The sequence below is a fragment of the Papaver somniferum genome, chromosome 7, assembly GCF_003573695.1.
Source record: "Papaver somniferum cultivar HN1 chromosome 7, ASM357369v1, whole genome shotgun sequence".
Classification (NCBI taxonomy): domain Eukaryota; kingdom Viridiplantae; phylum Streptophyta; class Magnoliopsida; order Ranunculales; family Papaveraceae; genus Papaver; species Papaver somniferum.
The window spans coordinates 266,545,045-266,565,059 of NC_039364.1; the positions used below are offsets into that span (position 1 = coordinate 266,545,045).

Consider the following 20,015-nt stretch of genomic DNA (forward strand, 5'->3'; position numbering starts at 1 on the left):
GGAAATTTGCACGCGCACGATCTACCAATACATGTATAGCCTCGATCTTCAAGGTGTTTGATAGGAAGTCACGATTGCCAATCACTTTAGAATACTGAACGAAACTTGACTAGCTTGTTCTTTGGTTGGTTGGGATAGAAGGTGGAGGTTACATTAAGAAAGACAACCATCGAATTTAACTGGGTGCATCAAAAAGGGCTACCTCTTGCAAAGTGTCATGTAATCTTTTGTTTCCTTTTGTATATGTATCAAAAGTGTTTCCTTATTCAAAAAAAAAAAAAAAAAAAAAAAAAAAAAAAAAAAACAAGTATTTATCAATTCCATTCTCTCTTGTTCCAAAAATAAAAGAGAGTAGTCAATGTAAATAAGAGTCATCTTTTGTGTTTTATTGTAATAAGCAAGGAAGGGTGTATGCCATTGATGTACAACGCGAGTAATTGTGAAATACCTCCAACTCATTCACAATTCTCGTAAAGTCCGGACAGCTAGCTAGATTTCGACCTTGGTTCTTAGCCTGAGAAACTATCTCTTGGTGATTAGTAGTCATAACTTCAGATCTTTCTTTACACATGTGTAGATACACTTGACATTCTTATCACATGTCTTTATTTGTTATCAGTGCTAGGATTGTGCCTTTGATAGCTAGATTGACATCTCCATTTTGCTGTGAGCTTAAACTGACTTGCACATGTCACATTTGATGGAATATGAGCTTATATTTTGACCTAGAACTTTGTAGGTACGTTCTAAGCAAACCTTCACGAGACTTAACTCGTCCACTAGGGACACTTAGTGGTTTAAAAGGCTTAGTGCATACGCTAAATGCATTCGAGAGACCAGCGACAGTGGTATAGTTAGGATTTCCTTAGTTTTGTTTTACTTGAGGACAAGTAAAATTCAGGTTTGGGGGTATTTGATGAGTGCTAAAAAGTGCATATTTCTATATATTTTTCTTGGCATTTAACTCATCTTTTGTGCATTAATTCTACATTTTATCCCATATTCTGTATTTTCTTTGTTTTCAAGAATAAATATTTTTATTAATTAATTTTGCATTTTTAGGTACTAAATAAAGTTTGGATGGAATTACGGAGCGAAAAGAGCAGAAAAGTGGTGGAAGCCGAGAAGAATTACGCAAGGAAGCTGTGAAGAATGTTGTGCGCAAGACCAAAAAGGCTAGAAATGGGCTCAACAATGAGGAAATCGATCTTAAAGAATAAATGGGCTCGGAATTACCCCAAGCCCAACTTATCTCCCACACCAAAACCCAAATTCACAACCCACTTCTCCTGTAGCCGTCAGATTGGATCCTCATCTAAATCCAACGGTCGCTTCATCGCCAGTACATCAAATTTTCTACAACCGCTTCACACCACAGCACCTTACTCGATCTTGAGCCGTCAGTTTCGTTGTATTTTTGCATCCAACGGTCTCTCATGATCTGTCTCCATCTCGCCGTTAGATCCGTTCCAGAAGATGTTACCCACGGCTCATCTTTGCAAGACATCAAATCTTGATGTTCCCGATACACACCCTAGAACCCTAACATATTTTCCCAAAACAAACAACACCTAATTCATTCTATCGGGTTTTCTTCATCTCCTCCTCCTTCTTCTTCACAGCGCCTCCACCAACTCCACTGCACTGTCGCCATCACTACCACTTGCTCAGCCACCAACTCCACCTCAATCACCACCATACCCACCACGTATAACAACCAAACCCATCACTCTACCTACCTATTACATCAACCTCTCGATCTTTCTTTCTCTCTGAAACCCTAGTTTTAGGGGTTGATGATATAGGTTAGTTAGAGAAGAAATCAAAGGTATGGGAAGATAGAGAAGAAGATATGGAAGCATGGGTCGACGAAATAGAAGAAGAAATCAGAGAGTTAGGTGAGTGAATTTCGTATTTGGTGAAACCCTAGTTTCACTGATTTGGGGGTTTTTGATTTTTTTGAGCTTGCATGTATAAATTGAATGCTTGGGTGACGAATTGACGCATACCTGGACTAGCCAGTGTGTCAATTAGGTTTAGTTTTAGATTTCTTTGTTTTCCAATTTCAATTTATGTTTCACTGTTTGGTTCTTAGGTTTTGTTTAAATGTTAGTTTCTTCAATTAAATATCAGTTTCATCATGTGAATGTATTGTTCATGTTATGTTTGTGTTAATTAGCATGTTTGCATTGTTTTTACACATGATCCTGTAATTCCCCTGTTTAACTCACATGCTCTTATTTGGAGTCTTAATACTTGACAACCATGAAGACTCCTAACTGCAACATGTTCTAATTCACCACTAGGGTGAGAAGACAACTGAACTTTGATGGTTAGCCATTAGGATAGTTTTTGTTGAACTCAAAATAGCTTAGGCTAGTTAGATTCCTAAAAGCCCAACTGACTTGTGATTAGTGGTGCTGTAAGAAGACCACTAATGCTAGGGGTCAGTGGTGGCTCTAAGGGGTTAATCAGCTACATTAGTTAGTAATCCACTGCCTAGTTGACCTGTGATTGCATGTGCCTTAAACAGACAGCCAATACTAGGGGTTAGCTAAGGCTGTAAGGTTAGTTAACTAGCCATATGACAAAAACTTAACCTAGGTGAACTAGCTAGGTGAAGGGAATTCTCATCCATCTCCATACACTTCATTCCCATCCACAATTTCTTTCCCATGTTCTGTTTTGGTTAAGTTTTTCTTTGTTTCTTTGGTTCTTTAGTTCACTGCCTTAGGCTCACTGCCTTTGTTTTACTTCCACTGTCACTAGCTCACTGCCACTTAGTTACTTGTTTAGATAACTTTTGTCTAGGAAACTTCAATACACCCCAAGTCCCTGTGGAATGATCCCTTGCTTACTTTCTATACTAAAACTTGGCCTTGTATACTTGCAAGAGTTTTTGTGTCTTTTCCAATCCACAACAGTTACTACTAGTATACTACTAGTTAACTAGTAACTAGTAGTATACTAGTTACTACATATTGATACTACATATTACTACTAGTTACTACATACTAGTTACTACATATTGATACTACATATTTCTAGTAGTATACACTAGTAGTATGGTAGTAACTAGTAGTATATTAGTTATTACATATTACTACTAGTTACTACTAGTATATTACTAGTAGTATACTAGTTACTATATGTTACTACTGGTTAATACATACTAGTTACTACATATTGATACTACATATTACTACTAGTTACTATTAGTATACTAGTTACTACTAGTAAACTAGTTTACTTTACTAGTATACTAGTAAAGTAATTACCTAATTTACTAGTAACGTATTTTTGTTACTACTAGTATAGTAAATATTAATATGTAGTAACACCATATTGATACTACTAGTATGTAGTAACATACTACTAGTAACATCTACATGTGTTGATACTAATTAGATCTGGAAGGGTATTTTAGGCATTTAGAAAACACACTTTATAATCTCCACAAAGTTTTTGGACTAGCGAGTAAATAATCTAGTCCAAAAACATGTTTTTGGATTAGGGAGTAAATGTTTTTCACGGGTGGACTAGTCATTAACTGGGTCATGAAAAACTGGATTAAACAGTAATTCCTACTAAGAAGAATTGGATGACCATTTGAATTTAAAGACCACACATCTATTAGAATGTTTATTTGCGAAACTGCCACTGTTATTCTCCTATCAAGGGAAAGAGTTGGATTAATTCTAAATTACATTTGCGAAATTCCAAATGTCAGCATTAATGGTTTCAAAATGCATAGTTCGGTTTTAAATGTTAATCCAACAAACTATTATTGGGAATGGATTCTACAAGAACGAATAATGTGTTAGATACCAGCCGACAATAATACTCATCAGATATACGTAGTTTGAGATTTGTTTTATCAATAACTCAAAGTAGAGAATTTCCCTATGCAAAATCCCAAAAGACACAATTTCATTCTTTTTTTCCTTGGTGATGTGCTTTCTAGAATTTTTTGTGGAAACTTCTCAAGATGGAACTAAAATAACTCCTGTTTTACCTTTTTTTCTTTCTTGAACCTTGCTACTGTCGGGACAACATGAGCTAGTCCAGAAATAAAATGTGAGAAAAAAAGGTGTCGGTCTTAGGTTGACTAGAAATACAGAGAGACAACATTTCTTTTTAACATTTCGGTTGAGAAAGAAGAAGACTGAAGAAGGAGGAGAGGTTTTATATACGTAGATCGATCTTTCCATATCCACCACCACCATCTATGACCAATTTCTCGTCTGGTGAACTCCTTTTCTCTTGAATTTTCTCATCATCTCAAATGAAATAACAACGACTTGGCATTTTATTTTTGGATTTTCTCATTATCTTGAATGGATTCAATTTTTAGAAAAAAAACATCCCTAAATTGGTGCTCTCTTCTTTATACTGATTCAATTGGTTGGCTGTTTCAGTAGGAGGATTACAAGGCCTTCCCTCATCCGAAAGAGACGAAACGTCTGGTTAGTTTTCCCTCTTTTCATATTCTTAAGTTAGCAATTACCTATCCAAGGACTGGTTTCCTTTGTATGATGAGACTACTGGGTTGATTTGATCTACTTTGGTAAAACAACTTCAGGAGTTCTGTAACGAAATCTGCTTAAACTACATTTTGAATCTGCTTGTTGAATTTTGTAGCGGCTAATGGTGCATTTCTCTAGGGCCGGCAACACATGCTCTTTTGTCACTTCAATTACTTGTTCTACTTTTGGCTTTGGGTTAAGTATGCTTGTTTATCAGCTGATCAATATCTATATTATTTTGCTGTACTCGGGTCCTCCTCCGTCTTGGAATCATGGTACGTCCCCTCTATTGGAGAATGGAGATTGTTAGTCAATATGTGTAACTCAGCAGGTCGGGGAATTCCTTATCAATTAAAAAAATAAATTCGTTACTTATAAGACGATTAAAATTGATTGTTTACATTCCGACCATTGTGCAGGTTATTTAGCCAATGCAAACAAACATATTGACCGGCGGGTAGAAACCTATGTAGCACGGAGTCAGACAGAGATGGAGCCATGAAATACGGCAACCTTGGGAACATCTGGTTAGTATCCTTGGATTGCTTACATGGCATTATGAAGAATCAGCTTGATTGAATGCACCTGTGTGAATTTCAGCTTCTGTTTATTTGCTTTTGTTAAATGTTGTGGTACATAGCTAGAATCTAGTGTGTTATTCTCTTGGCCAGCAGCATATGATCTCTTTGTCACTTCAATTAAGTGTTGCACTTTTAGCTTTGAGTTTTATTATCAACTGATGAATTTTTTTTTTATTGATGTAAAAGTTTTCCATGTTGATTTTCATTGTTAGTATATATGTTTATAAAGGTTTTTGACACACAGTAGGTGGAACTAAACAACACTTTTTTCTGAAAACTTGCTTGAAGCATGAAAGAGAGCATATGTTTATTTTTCTCATTCTTTCTTTAGTTTTCTTACGAATTTATTCTTTGGTATTTTGCAACAGTTTATTTACGCGTTATCAAGTCCTATGAGGCTAGGAATGAGTACAGAAGAAAATTCTATGAAGAGCAGAAATTAGAGGGGAATTAGCATTCTGGATGCTGAAGTGGATGCGAATGTAAGAGATCAGCATGATGGGGGGAGAGTAGATGACAGCAAACAAATTAGTACGTATTCTCACCAAGTATTGAGCTTCTTTTCAATTCAATGAATTGTTCATGGTTTATCGATTACTACGTGGATGAACTGAATGGCAAAATAGATGTCCAATATGTGGGTTTACAGGTCTAAATTTTGGCTTCTTCGCTGCTTTTGCTGAACTTTGGTGGTTAGGGTGTGATGGTCTTGGTCTAGGACTTCCTGATATCCTTGTCTGGCGTCCTCAAAATTTATTGCATCTATTTAACACTATGACATTGGGTTTCAGTGATGATGACCACTTCCTTGTGACTTGAAAGTTTTCCACCTATGAACTCGTTAGCCTTTATCTGGTTTTGTCATTAGTTTGTTTGTAAGGGTTTCACATGTTTCTTACACTTGTATAAAACTGTGACTCTTTTTGCATGAAACAAATACAAGATTTGATTGACTATTAAACTCCTATACATATATATATACACACACATTAAACCCCCCTTATCAAGCTCAGCTAGTTTTAGTTTTTCCATACTCATTCATTTTCTTTGTTCTGTGAAATTTCCAGAGGGAGTTGTGAGCTAGGAATCCCGTAAGGTTGAGCTTGGACCAACTGAGGTAGTTGCTGCAGGTGATATTCCTAAGGACTATATGTCACATGCACCTTGGTTTATCCAGGCTCCGAAGACTACCTAGGTACCTTGTGCACTACATGGTAGTTTTGCAAATCGAAGAAGACATCGGAAAGAGCTGCTTTTTGATGCGAGAGTTAGTGGCACCCTTTTCATGGGTAGACACAGACCTCGCAATAAAAATCATGGAATCAGGTATTTGGTTATGAACTTCAGCAATTATTAATGGCGGCAATTAACACTCGAACCAACAATCCTTACGAACTTGACGGGTCAGCCAAAACTTCATTAAAACTTTTAAATTTTCTTTTCTACTGAAACCCTAACTCACAAACAGAAGAGTAAACTAGGCGGCCAGGAGGATGCATCATGGAGGTAAAGACTTTCAGGCAGCTTTTTGTATTCGCTTATAGATGAGTTTCAAAAATTGTAAGAGCTTGTTTTGAGAGAGATTCTCTATTTTTGAAACACATCTAGAAGTGAATACAAGAAAGAAGAGCCTTTATCAAAAGGCACTTGGGAGATTTTGTATGCTGAAACCTGGTGGCAGGATGGGCTACGAGGAAGATAAAAACCAACCAAGAGGTAAGATAGCCAACTTAATGTTATTTTAGCCCCTCAACTTGTTATCCGCTGTTTGGAGTTGAAATCATAGGTTTTAGTTATATAGTAAAAGAGATTATTTCCCTTATTGGCCTGATTTCCGGTCAATAAGGGAAATAATCTCTTTTATATAGTACATGGGTGTTACACTTGCACATTTTCATTTGTTCACAGTCTATTCAACATCTCTTGCTAGACATTGTATTTCTTTAGTCATGCAGCAGGAGCAGGACCATCTCATGAAAGAAAATATTGAATAAGCATGCTAAATTTCTTATATTATGAACTACCTAGAGTAGGTAGCAACCATCTCTTCGTAGGCAATATGAACTGCCTTAGCTATGACATGTTCACATGTCAATAACAGCGAAACACAAACCAGAAACTCGTATATCTCATAATATTTATCTTTGGAACAGATACACAAGAGGATACAACATTACCTTATAGTAAGATCGCCTAAACTTACTTCCACGGGTCCAGAGAAATTGAAATTAGTAAACCAATATTTAATTTGGTGGTTTTAGCCAAATCCTTAAACCGAAACATAGATTTGGGTGTTGACTAGATAAATTCTGATCTGTGCTTCCTGAAATTTTAATTTGGAGCTTGCTTTAGAATGTTATGGGTTCTTGGAGAAACATAAAGACAGACAAAATAGTTTCCAAGGATGAAATTTGATAAAAATCAGTATTATAAATGATATATTAGGTTTACAGACATAGTAATTATCATAATGCCGTGTCAAGTATGACTTTTAGGAAATGGAACAACAACCAATAACGAATACTGTGACACACACACATACAGACTTAGATTATCTCCTTGAATGAGCAACACAATAAAATTGTAGTAAGAAAGCAAAATGATAAATACATTTTCATTGCACTAGTTTATTAGCATCGTACTTTGCCTTTGTCTTGACAAGCTGGGAAAGTGGAATTTTCTGCAAATCTAGCAGTGCACAAAAGTCTGACATCATCTTTTAAATAAATTAGGTAAAATCCTGCGATAAGAGTTTACTGGGTTTTGATAAGAATATGGCGACCTTGATAACTTGACCAAACAATCTGTTGAAGCCCATCAAAACTTAGTTAACTGTCTCATAATTTGCTTATTGAAATCTTCTACATCTTTCGCGGTATGTGTCTTTTTCTTTGAGTTCACCAAAGAATTTGATGAAATTTCAATAGTCACTGTCTGGAGAACCCCTGCATTCTGTAAAAATAGTTTAACCAAATCCAGCTCATTCCGTTGTCCTTCAAAGTTTTGAAACTTAATTGACTTGAGGTTCATCAACAAACAATGAGGAACTACATCAACTGTCAAAGCATCCTTATTAGCTTTATCAATAATCAAAACCTGCGAACCATGCATGTTGTCAGTTCAACATCAAATGATTAGTACAACAGCCCAAAATAGTTTGAATTATAGTAGAGCATATCAAATAAACTTCATCTTCTCATTAAAAATTGACGGCATATAAAAACAGAAAAGACGGACGTCAACAAGTTTAGGTGCCCCGCCAAAGATTAGTGACTCCAAATTTGGTGGGAACTGTAAAAAGGTGAATAATGGTCTAACTTGCTCAGCCTTGATAATAGACACTTCCAAAGTGATCAAATTAGTAAAGGCAAGTAAACTTGTAGATACAAGATTTGCCGTTTCCAGATCCTATTAATATGACATACAAAGTAATTGAAATTGTTAGAAAAAATAATCAGCCAAAAAATGGAACTTTCGAAATGAGCAACCATCATACCTCAAAGATGTAACCTGTTACTTTCAAGTGCTTTACATTAGAGAGCTTGTTCAAAAAATTTAGAACAACATCCATCCCGTCATCTCCCATACTATGCGAGAGGCGTATATGTGCATCCACTAGTGACGGAAAGCTATGCACCACTAAAGTATTTTTTAGACAATCATCGATTTTGAGAGACATTAGATTTGGTGCATCAATCTTGGTTATGACAGGAAAAACAGATTTATGCTCAGATCTTAGTAAACTATCGACCAGAGTTAATACCTTCAATGTAGACGATATGAAATTTAAATCCTTCCAAGCACAATATTTCAAACTCAATTCCTCGAGAACAGGACAGCCAGAAAAGAGTTGTTGAATGAATTCCTCATCACAAAACGAAATTTCGGATAGCCGGAGTATCTTAAGTCTTGAAAAGAGTATTGTTTGTGGAAGATGAAGAGTACCATAATGAAATTCTATGTCTAGCAAAGTCAGTGATTCACAAGTGTAAAGGTCGACAGGCATTATATCCGAGTAGTCTTCATCATTGGCAAACCTACCGAGAACGAGCTCTTCAACTCGACACTTAATTGCTGTAGCAATCCAATCTTTTATCCGCTGGTCATCAAAGTATTGACCCTTACAGGTGATACAGAATCTCTTAGTATCTGACATGTTACTACGAAGAAGCAATACCCTGTCAACGAAATCCATGAAGCTCTCAGTTGAAGACTGTTGTGCTTTGGTATTGGTAATAACGAATTCCATGAAGTTCTTAGTAGAATATGTTGGGTGTAATAATTAAAATAAAGAAAAAATCAAATAAACAAAAGTTATTGATACTTATCTCCTTTATAATGGAATTGATTGATTGACGAAACGAACGAGCTTCTCATGTCTCCACAACAGCAACAAGGCAAAACTTTGGAAAAACAGAGTGAGTCACGTGTTCAACACGTTGTCCTTAAGACATTAGCGCCCGGCTACACTCAAGAGTGATGCTATAGCCCTCACAGGACGGATATCTCCAGGATAAAACACCCTACTACACCAACTACTAGCATATGTAGTAGATGCTCAACTTGAGCTTGGCAACTCCGAAAAAACCGTTAAGGAAAATCGCGAACTCTTAAGAAACGCTATAAAATATTTTCCCTTAGGGGTCCCTCTAAAATATAGAGCAACCCCTTTCCCATAGATTTTACAAAAGTAGTGAATTTCTTTATATAATTGACAAATACAACTTAAGGAGAAAAACTCCCCGATGTGGGACTAAAAGGTTTATATAGTTTCTTAAAACTACTAAAAATTAGAAACTCCACGATGTGGGACTAAAAAGTTTCATTCACAAAATAAAACAATAAATTATAATTTTTTTATTAAAACTTTAAAAAATTATTTTTTTTATTAATCGTTTTCCAACAATCCCCCACATGAATGAAAACTCAATAAAACATGAAAACACAGATAGATCTTGGTAAATCAACATCCCAACCTCACGATCCAAACAGACTGATCGTGCAAGTGTTGAAATCATACTAGTCATTTCTACGTCCTCTCCCTCACACAAAAGTGTGTTGACCCCAGGGTCATACTATGGATTGCATAAATCATAATAGTATTGAGAGCTTTCATCTTTAGTTCTCACATGGTGAGACTATAGGTATCTTTCACCAAAGTGAAAAAGCATGAACTAGTGAACCCTTAGTGACCTTTAGGCCCTAAGTTCCAGTAATACCAAAACCATCAAAACGAAAATCACATAAAAAGCGCAGCAAATACCATTTTAGGCATAGGAGTCCATGAGGTCTTGAACCTTTGCTTAGAGAGATATTACCGGAATTACTTGCTAGAGACAGTGAACTATGTCTTGAACTGCTAGCATTTGATGTAATTCGCGATAACAACCACGAGTGATATCTCCAAGATTGCTGCCAAGCTCGTGCCGTTTTTTCCAATTTGGCCCTGGACATATCTTGTTTCTCAGAATGCTCTAGAGAATTAAAGCTCATATTCTCATAGGAAGCGGTCCACTTCCTCATTCAGATAGGTGAGTTTCCATAAAGAGTGTTCCTGCTACACCCCACTTCAATCTTAAATTGAAACTATATAACTCATTAAGACTTCTTAAAAGTCATCCTTCACATGCAGTCACACTATCACGTCTACACCATAGGGAAGGGACAGAGAATAAAATTCTCTGATAGTGTTTACCTTTACCCACCACAAATTAGTTGTCTCATTCGAAACCTTGATCTTGGGATCTCCAGTCACCAAGGTTGAGTATCCTTCATGGCAAGTTTAATTTATGAGCTTAAGCCCCTTCCCCTCGATGCATTTCTAACTATCTCTTGGGATAAACCTTTCGACAAAGATTGCGCGATATTCTCCTTGGACTTTATCCAATCAATGGGAATAACGCCGATTGAGATTAGTTATTTTCAGCTTTAGCTATTATATCCTGGATAACGTAATGTATAGATATAGCTGGCACAGGCCCATGCCAGAGAGGAATGTCTTCTAAAAAAAATCTTAGGCACTCGGCCCCTCTCGTGCTTTATCTATCGCAATACTCTCAGATTCCATAATGAATTGAGCAATATATGTATGTTTGGAAATCTTCCAAAACAAACCTTCCTGCTAGAGTGAAAACATATCCACTCGTAGACTTAAGATTCCTCTGAGTCAACTATCCAGTTTGCATCACAAAGTCTCTCAAGGACAGCAAGATACCTTTGATAAATCAAATAAAAGGTAATAGAGTATTTTAGGTACCATAATACTCTACTCAGTGTATCTGAATGCTATTTCTCTGGACTATAATTATATCTACTTAACTTAGTCACAATATAGGCAAGTCTGGACTCTTACAATTCATTAAATTCATCAGACATCCTATAACTCTTGAGTATTCAAGTTAAGATACTCCATTACCCTTTTTTTCTTGAGTCTACAAGAATAATCGTACGGAGTACAAGAAGGCTTACAATCACACTGATTGTATCTCTTAAGCACAAATTCAAAATAATGAGAATGACTAAGACTACATATGTTAGATTATTTTCTAATCCTCATCCCTAAGATTACATCAATAGGGCCTAAGTCTTTCAAGTCAACGTTCTCATTCAGCGCATGTTTTTAGTGGAATTAATCACATCTATGTTTGTATCAAGTATAAGCATATCATCAACATACAAGCATACAATCACACAGGCATCCTTAACAAGTTACTTGTAAATATACTTGTCAGATTCATTAACTTAAATCCACTACACATTATCACATGATCAAATTTTCCATGTCACTGTTTACGTGCTTATTTTATAAACCATACAAAATTTTGTTCAACTTACAAACTTTGTCATCATAACCTTTCACTACAAAGTTGGTGTAAGAGGAAAAGAACTACCTAAACTAGCCTGCAAGTATACAGAGTTGTTGTACATAGGTGGAGTAAGAAAGGGTTTGTCCACAGGGACTTGGAGGATTTGCTAAAGTTCTCTTTGGGGAGTTTCTAAGGTTATCTGAGTTCAAGGGAGGGTACTAAGGCTTTTGATTCCACTACTTGACCCTAGGCTAAGGAATTTGTGATGCAAGGTATGTCTTGTTCTATCATGAAAGACTACAAAGAAGAATAGAGTAACTAACCTAGCTAAATGACCCCTAGCATCAGCTGTCTTTCAACAGCACAACTGATCACAAGTATTTAGCTCAACTAGCTAACTGAGCTTAATGCAGTCTCTCTAATGGATTAAATTCTCACACACTGACCTAGCTGCACTCCTAGCATCAGCTGTATTTTAACAGCACAGCTGATCACAAGTGAAGTAACTCAAGTGGCATTTCATTAATTCTAAGGCAGTTAAATCATTCCAAGACAATACATATACACTTCCTATCCTAGCATATGATCAAGAGCTTCCTCTAAGCCCTAGCAAATGAATTAGAACATGAACATGGTTATAATCATGATATTAACACATACACACATGCTCCACATTATAACAGTACACTTCACAGTCAATTTTTATGCAAAACCAACATTCCACATGAACTGAAAATGTCACTGATATATGAAGTAAAATGGAAACTTAAACATGTGTTCACTGGCTAGCCCAGAGATGTCAATTTCACAACCCATGACCCCAATTTATAGTCAGTTACAATTCCCCCAAAATACCCAAATGTCAGAAATTAGGGTTTCACAAAAGGTGAAATTGACTTACCTAATACACTGATAACAACTCTAAATCTTCCCCCCATGCTTCTGTTGATCCAATTGCATCTACCCATGCTCTGATTTCTTCTCCAACTTCACCTATTCTACCAATTTCAAACCTAGGGTTTCTGTGGAGAAAAAGGGTTGAAATCGATAGAATATGTGTCTAGAGAGGTAGGGTAATGATGGGTTATGATTACAAGTAGCCATGATGGCTTTTGGAAGAGGCGTGGTGGTGGTTGCGGCAGAGGCAGGCGGAGTTGGTGGCGGACATGGTTTTTGCAGAGAGAATGGGGAAGAAGATGGGGTGAGCTCGAGTAGGTTCTGGCTAGGGGTTGTTTGGTTTGTGGGATATACACTTAGGTGTTTGAGTGTTGAGCGGGATCATCGAAGTTTGATGTATCGCGCTATGGTCTATGGGATGCGACGATGGTAGGTGGATCCAACGGTGAGATGGGAGGCTGTGGGTAGCGACCGTCGGATGGAGGAATGCAACGAAAAGGACGGTCCAAGATGGAGATGGGCGTTGCGATGTAAAGCGGGAGCTTCGGAGTTTGATATGCGATGATGGAGCGACCGTAGGATGCTGAAATGCTTCAATCTGACGGCTGAAATCCGAGACGGGCTTGGATAGTGGAAATGGGTTTGAGAAAGGGTTTTGGGCCTTGGGTATGCCAATCCCATATCTTCTTTAAGGACAATTCTTCTTCTTCAAGCCCATTCCTAGCCTCTTGGTCTTATGCACAACGTTCTTCGCGGCTTCCTTGCGTAACTCCTCCCGGCTTTTCACTACTTTTCTGCTCTATTCCGCTCCGCAATTCATCCATACTTTATTTATTACCTAAAAATATAAAATTAAGTAAGAAAAATATTTATTCTTGAAAACAATGAAAATACAGAATATGGGATAAAATGTAGAATTACTGCACAAAAGATGAGTTAAATGCCAACAAAAAAAGGATAAATATATACAATATTTGGCACTCATCAAATACCCCCAAACCTGAATTTTACTTGTCCTCAAGTAAAACAAAACTAAGGAAATCCTAACTATACCACTGTCGCTGGTTTCTCGAATGCATTTAGCGTATGCACTAAGCCTTTTAAACCACTAAGTGTCCCTAGTGGACGAGTTGAAGTCTCGTGAAGGTTTGCTTAGAACGTACCTACAAAGTTCTAGGTCAAAATATAAGCTCAGATTCCATCAAATGTGACATGTGCAAAACAGTTTAAGCTCACAGCAAAATGGAGATGTCAATCTAGCTATCGAAGGCACAATCCTAGCACTGATAACAAAAAAAGACATGTGATAAGAGTGTAAAGTGTATCTACACATGTGTAAAGAAAGATCTGAAGTTATGACTACTAATCACCAAGAGATAGTTTCTCAGGCTAAGAACTGAGGTCGAAATCTAGCTAGCTGTCCGGACTTTACGAGAATTGTGAATGAGTTGGAGGTATTTCACAATTTCTCGCGTTGTACATCAATGGCATACACCCTCCTTGCTTATTACAACGAAACAACAAAAGATGACTATTTACATGACTCTTATTTACATTGACAAATCTCTTTTTATTTTTGGAACAAGAGATGATGGAATTGATAAATACTTGATTTTTTTGGTATTTTTCTGATTTTTTTTTTTTTTTTTTTTTTTTTTTTTTTTTTTTTTTTTTTTTTTTTTTTTTTTTTTTTTTTTTTTTTTTTTTTTTTTTTTTTTTTTTTTTTTTTTTTTTTTTTTTTTTTTTTTTTTTTTTTTTTTACAAGGAAACACTTTTGATACATAACAAAAAGAAACAAAAGATTACATGACACTTTGCAAGAGGTAGCCCTTTTTGATGCACCCAGTTAAATTCGATGGTTGTCTTTCTTAATGTAACCTCCATCTTCTATCCCAACCAACCAAAGAACAAGCTAGTCCAGTTTCGTTCAGTATTCTAAAGTGATTGGCAATCGTAACTTCCTATCCAACACCTTGAAGATCGAGGCCATACATGTATTGGTAGATCGTGCGCGTGCAAATTTCTTATCACTATGTGAATTGTGCTAGAATCAGGGTGCCTAAATATCTAGACTAAGACTCCTAATAAAAATACATATTTGCACAAGAGTCAGCATTTCAAGGTAAATGAGCTCCATTTTTATGATTTTTTTCAATTTTTTAATTTTTTTTGAATTTTGATTTTTTTAATTTTTTTGGAATTTTTCAATTTTTTCAAAAAAAAAAAAGAAGGAGTTCGTTTTCAATTATGGCAAATTATCATGGTATCTACTCTATACCCCCAAACCTAAACTAAACATTGTCCTCAATGTTTCAAAATATGGAAAGAATTACAAAACAATATATGAAGAGGAACATGCTGAGTAGAGTAAAAGGAGAGAGAATACCCGATTGTACGGCGGCAGCTCGATTAAAACTCCGTTATTTCAAGGCAAAAATCCATCATATTAGCAGTCACAATGGATGAGCACAAAATATATACAAAAGGAAATTTAACTAACACATTATCTACAAGAAAATTTGGTTTTTAATGGGGTTGGACTTTTTGGAAAAAATTTGGTTTTGTTGGGAAAAATTTGGTTTTGATGGGAAAACGAAAAATTTTGGTTTTTAGGGAAAGATTTGGAAAAAAAAAATTTTTTGGTTATTTAGGGAAAGAGTGGACCAGTTTAGTCCACATAGACTGGGTCCTCCAGGTTGGTTGTTTCAATGTCGGGTGGAAATGGCTCAAGGAATGGCTTTAATCTCTGCCCGTTGACTTTGAAAACGTTCTTGTTGGAGACATCCTCCAGCTCTACAGCTCCATGAGGAAAAACTGTGCGTACTAGGTACGGACCCTTCCATCTGGAACGCAGTTTTCCTGGAAAAAGATGTAATCGGGAGTCATACAGCAAGACTTTCTGACCAGGAGTGAAGGATTTGCGTAGAATACTCTTGTCATGAAATATCTTCATCTTTTGCTTGTACAGCTTGGCACTGTCATAAGCCTCATTTCTCAATTCATCCAACTCGTTGAGTTGAAGTTTCCGTTGAATTCCAGCTTCGTCCAGAGAGAAGTTCAGCTCTTTGATTGCCCAGTAGGCACGATGTTCTAATTCCACAGGTAGATGGCACGGCTTTCCATACACTAGACGATAGGGGGACATGCCAATTGGTGTCTTATAAGCTGTTCTATAGGCCCACAAAGCATCATTCAATCTCAATGACCAATCTTTCCTGGACGGGTTGACCGTCTTTTCCAGAATGTGCTTAATCTCCCTATTAGACACTTCCACTTGTCCACTAGTCTGAGGGTGGTACGGAGTAGCAACCTTGTGAGTTATGCCATACTTGCGTACTAAAGACTCAAAGTACTTGTTACGAAAATGTGAACCGCCGTCACTGATGATAGCTCTAGGGTTACCAAAACGTGAAAATATGTTCTCTTTTAGAAATGAAAGTACCACCTTGTGGTCATTTGTTCTGGTGGCTATGGCTTCTACCCACTTAGAAACGTACTAAAGCTGTTCCTATGATGTACAACTTGCTGTCAGACATGGGAAATGGACCCATGAAGTCTATCCCCCAAACATCAAAAATCTCCACAATCAAAATGGGGTTCAATGGCATCATGTTTCTCCTCGAAATGCTTCCTAGCTTTTGACAGCGTTCACACGCAACACAATAATCATGGCAATCCTTGAACAATGATGGCCAATAGAATCCACACTGCAAGATCTTTGCAGTGGTTTTCTTGGCACTGAAATGGCCTCCACATGCTTGGTCATGACAGAAAGATATCACATCTTTCTGTTCCATGTTGGGTACACATCTCCTAATGATTTGGTCTCGGCAGTACTTAAACAAATATGGGTCGTCCCAAAGGAAATGTTTAACTTCAGCCAAGAACTTGGAGCGGTCTTGTCTCGACCAATGTGAGGGCATTCTACCTGTAGCAAGGTAGTTAAATGTCGGCAAACCAAGGAAGGTTTGTCACAGACATCAATTGTTCATCAGGGAATGATTCTCTAATCAGCTCAGATTCATCAATAGACTCACTAGTTAATCGGGACAAGTGATCAGCAACCACATTCTCACAACCTTTCTTATCACGGATTTCGATGTCGAATTCCTGTAATAAGAGTATCCATCGAATAAGGCGAGCTTTAGCATCCTTCTTAGAAAGAAGATACTTCAAAGCCGCATGGTCAGTGTATATGATGATCTTAGATCCTATCAATAAGATCTAAACTTGTCTAATGCAAATACCACGGCAAGTAACTCCTTCTCGGTAGTCGAATAGTTGAGTTGAGCATCATTAAGAGTTTTACTAGCATAGTATATCACATATGGTAGTCTATCAACACGCTGTCCTAAAACAGCGCCAACGGCGTAATCAGAGGCATCACACATGAGTTCGAACGGTAATTCCCAGTCGGGTGGTTGGACAATAGGAGCTGAGGTGAGGAGAGTCTTGAGTTCTTCCCACGCCTTCACACACGCAGCATCAAAGTTAAAGACAACATCTTTGGCAAGTAGGTTACACAAAGGGCGAGAGATTTGGCTAAAGTTTTTGATGAATCTCCGGTAGAATCCGGCGTGACCTAAAAATGATCGAATCCCCTTCACAGAGTGGGGTTGGGGTAAATGTTGAATGAGATCGACTTTAGCTTTATCTACTTCAATTCCTTTTTCCGATACGATGTGTCCTAGAACTATGCCGGATTTCACCATGAAGTGGCATTTTTCCCAGTTTAAAATCAGATTCTTTTGCTTACATCTTGATAGCACAAGGACTAGATGGTCCAAACATTCGTCAAAAGAAGAGCCAAACACAGAGAAATCATCCATAAAGATCTCGAGAAAACTATCTATCATGTCTGAAAAAATGCTCATCATGCAACGCTGGAAAGTAGCAGGTGCATTACACAGCCCGAAGGGCATACGTCTAAAAGCAAATGTCCCAAATGGACACGTGAATGTAGTTTTTCCTGATCTTCCGGTGCAATGTGAATTTGGTTATAACCGGAAAAGCCATCTAGAAAACAGTAGTGACTGTGTCCAGACACACGTTCTAGCATTTGGTCTATGAAGGGAAGGGGAAGTGATCTTTTCTTGTTACTGTGTTCAACTTCCTGTAGTCGATACATACTCGCCATCCTGTGGTTGTACGTGAAGGGACTAACTCATTCTTTTCGTTCCGAACTACAGTAATGCCTGACTTCTTAGGCACAACTTGAATGGGACTAACCCATTTACTATCTGAAATCGGATATATGATACCCGCATCAAGTAGCTTCAAGATCTCACTCTTAACACGTCTCTCATGTTAGGATTAAGTCTCCTTTGCATTTCCCTAGATGGTTTGGCATTCTCTTCAAGATTAATGTGATGCATGCAAATGGTGGGGCTTATCCCTTTGAGATCTGAGATGGTCCATCCTAAGGCTTCTTTCTGCTCCTCAAGTACTCCTAAAAGCTTGTTTTCCTGTTCTATGTTTAAAATCGTGGAGAAATGATAACAGGTAAAGTATCAGAAGGACCTAGAAATGCATACTTCAAAGTATCAGGTAATGGTTTCAATTCCTGGTTGGCCTTAGGCGACTCATCCGAAGATATAACAAACTCCTCAGAAAGTGGGGTTGTTCCACTGTATTCTGCCACTTAGTGATGTCCATTTGAGGTACAGATTCGAGCAAAGATTGGACTTCACAATGTATTCATCATCATACAACTCCAAGTTAACACCTTCCAAACATGCTTGCAGGGATCTTTTGACATAATGCTAGTCAATGAATCTTGTATCAAACTCTCAATCATATTGACTCATGTACTCCTCATCATCAAGATTCACATGTTGTTGACTAACATTAAACGCATTCATTCTACAGTCATGTTTCCAAAACAGTTTCAACACTCCATTCCGACATTGATGATCGCATTGGACGTCGCCAAGAAGGACGTCCTAAAATGACAGGAATGTGACAATTTGGGTTTTGACAGGTTGAGTGTCTAAGACAATGAAGTCTACAGGAAATAGAACTTTCAACCTTAATAAACATCTCAACACACCACGAGGACTTTGACGGATCGTCGCCAATTGGAGAGTTATGGGTGTGGCTTCAACTCCAAGACCTAACTGCACATAAACAGAATATGGCAGGAGGTTCACACTTGCACCTAGATCTAATAAAGCTCTATTGACCATGTGGTTTCTATAGTGCAAGAATTGTTGGACAACCTGGGTCCTAAACTTGGGTGGAGTTTTGTTCAGAATGATGGAACTCACTGTTCAGCTAAGAAAGCACGTTTGTGCACATTAATCTTGCGCTTTTGAGTGCACAATCTTTGAGGAATTTGGCATATGCAGGGATTTGCTTAATTGCCTCAAGAAAAGGAATGTTGATGTTGACTCTTTTGAACAGTTCTAACATCTCATTGTAGTGGGTGCTTATCTGTTGGCGAACTAACCTCTGAGGAAGGAGCAACATCAACATTAGGAGTTAGAGGGTATTCACAACAGTGGGATTGTCGGCTTCACTAATGTGCTCAGGTTCTTTTCTAAGTTGGAGGTGTTCTTGGTGGTGTAGGCAATGATAGCTTGGCTCAGATTCATTTGATTGTGGTATGCCTACATTGTTCTCAACAATCTTACCACTTCGGAGAGTGGTGATGGAATGGACTTGATCGGGTGAGGTTCTTTGCAATGATGTTGTCCTGCTTGAAATATCCTCTTTGGTTTTGTTGGGGTTGGCTAGGAAGTTTACCCTTTTCTCTTGTATTCATGCATCGCAAATTTGACCCATCTGTAGTTCTAGAGCGGAGACTCGTGATCAGTTGCTTTCTCATTTTCATCAGATGTTGGGTCAATTGATTGATACTCTTCAATGCTAGACAATTTCTTGTCAGCAGTGTATTGAGGGTACGACTGCTGTTGAGGATTTTTAGGGTATTGATAGCCTTGATTGTTTTGATAGCTTTGAGTGGGTTGAGATGGTCCTCCTTGATGGGTCCTTTAGACCATGAAAAATTGGGGTGGTTCCTCCATCCTGGGTTGTAGGTCTGAGAATAAGGGTTATGCTCTTGTTTTTGAAACATAGCATGTGCCTGTTCTAGCCTAGATTCTTGGAATGCATGCATTTCCGGACAATCACTGACCTGATGGTCAGAACCGTTACATATATCACAGATAGCCATTTCGACATGTTCACAGAAAGCAGTGGTAGAA

General features: G+C 37.5%; 1 protein-coding gene and 1 long non-coding RNA gene across 2 annotated transcripts; one reads left to right on the plus strand and one right to left on the minus strand.

Annotated features, from left to right (window-relative positions):
- Positions 1–4,154: 4,154 nt before the first annotated feature.
- LOC113300436 lies at positions 4,155–4,689 on the plus strand. The gene is made up of 3 exons (XR_003335797.1): positions 4,155–4,247; positions 4,419–4,466; positions 4,642–4,689. It is a non-coding gene; the product is annotated as an uncharacterized LOC113300436 (long non-coding RNA).
- A 3,235-nt stretch (positions 4,690–7,924) lies between these two features.
- Positions 7,925–9,356, minus strand: LOC113296551 (putative F-box/FBD/LRR-repeat protein At2g05300). Its single transcript, XM_026544853.1, has 3 exons — positions 8,604–9,356; positions 8,426–8,515; positions 7,925–8,203 (listed from the first exon to the last, which is right to left on the minus strand). Exons 1-3 carry the CDS (start codon positions 9,354–9,356, stop codon positions 7,925–7,927), a joined length of 1,122 nt encoding a protein of 373 aa, XP_026400638.1.
- Positions 9,357–20,015: the final 10,659 nt, after the last annotated feature.

What these genes read in the sequence shown, in the direction of transcription:
- LOC113296551 (XM_026544853.1), bottom strand. Translation starts at nt 9,356, where the DNA reads ATGGAATTCGTTATTACCAATACCAAAGCACAACAGTCTTCAACTGAG. An exon ending in TAACAGGTTACATCTTTGAG is followed by an intron (nt 8,516 to 8,603) that starts GTATGATGGTTG and finishes TCATATTAATAG; the next exon opens with GATCTGGAAACGGCAAATCT. An exon ending in CTATTATCAAGGCTGAGCAA is followed by an intron (nt 8,204 to 8,425) that starts GTTAGACCATTA and finishes CATGGTTCGCAG; the next exon opens with GTTTTGATTATTGATAAAGC.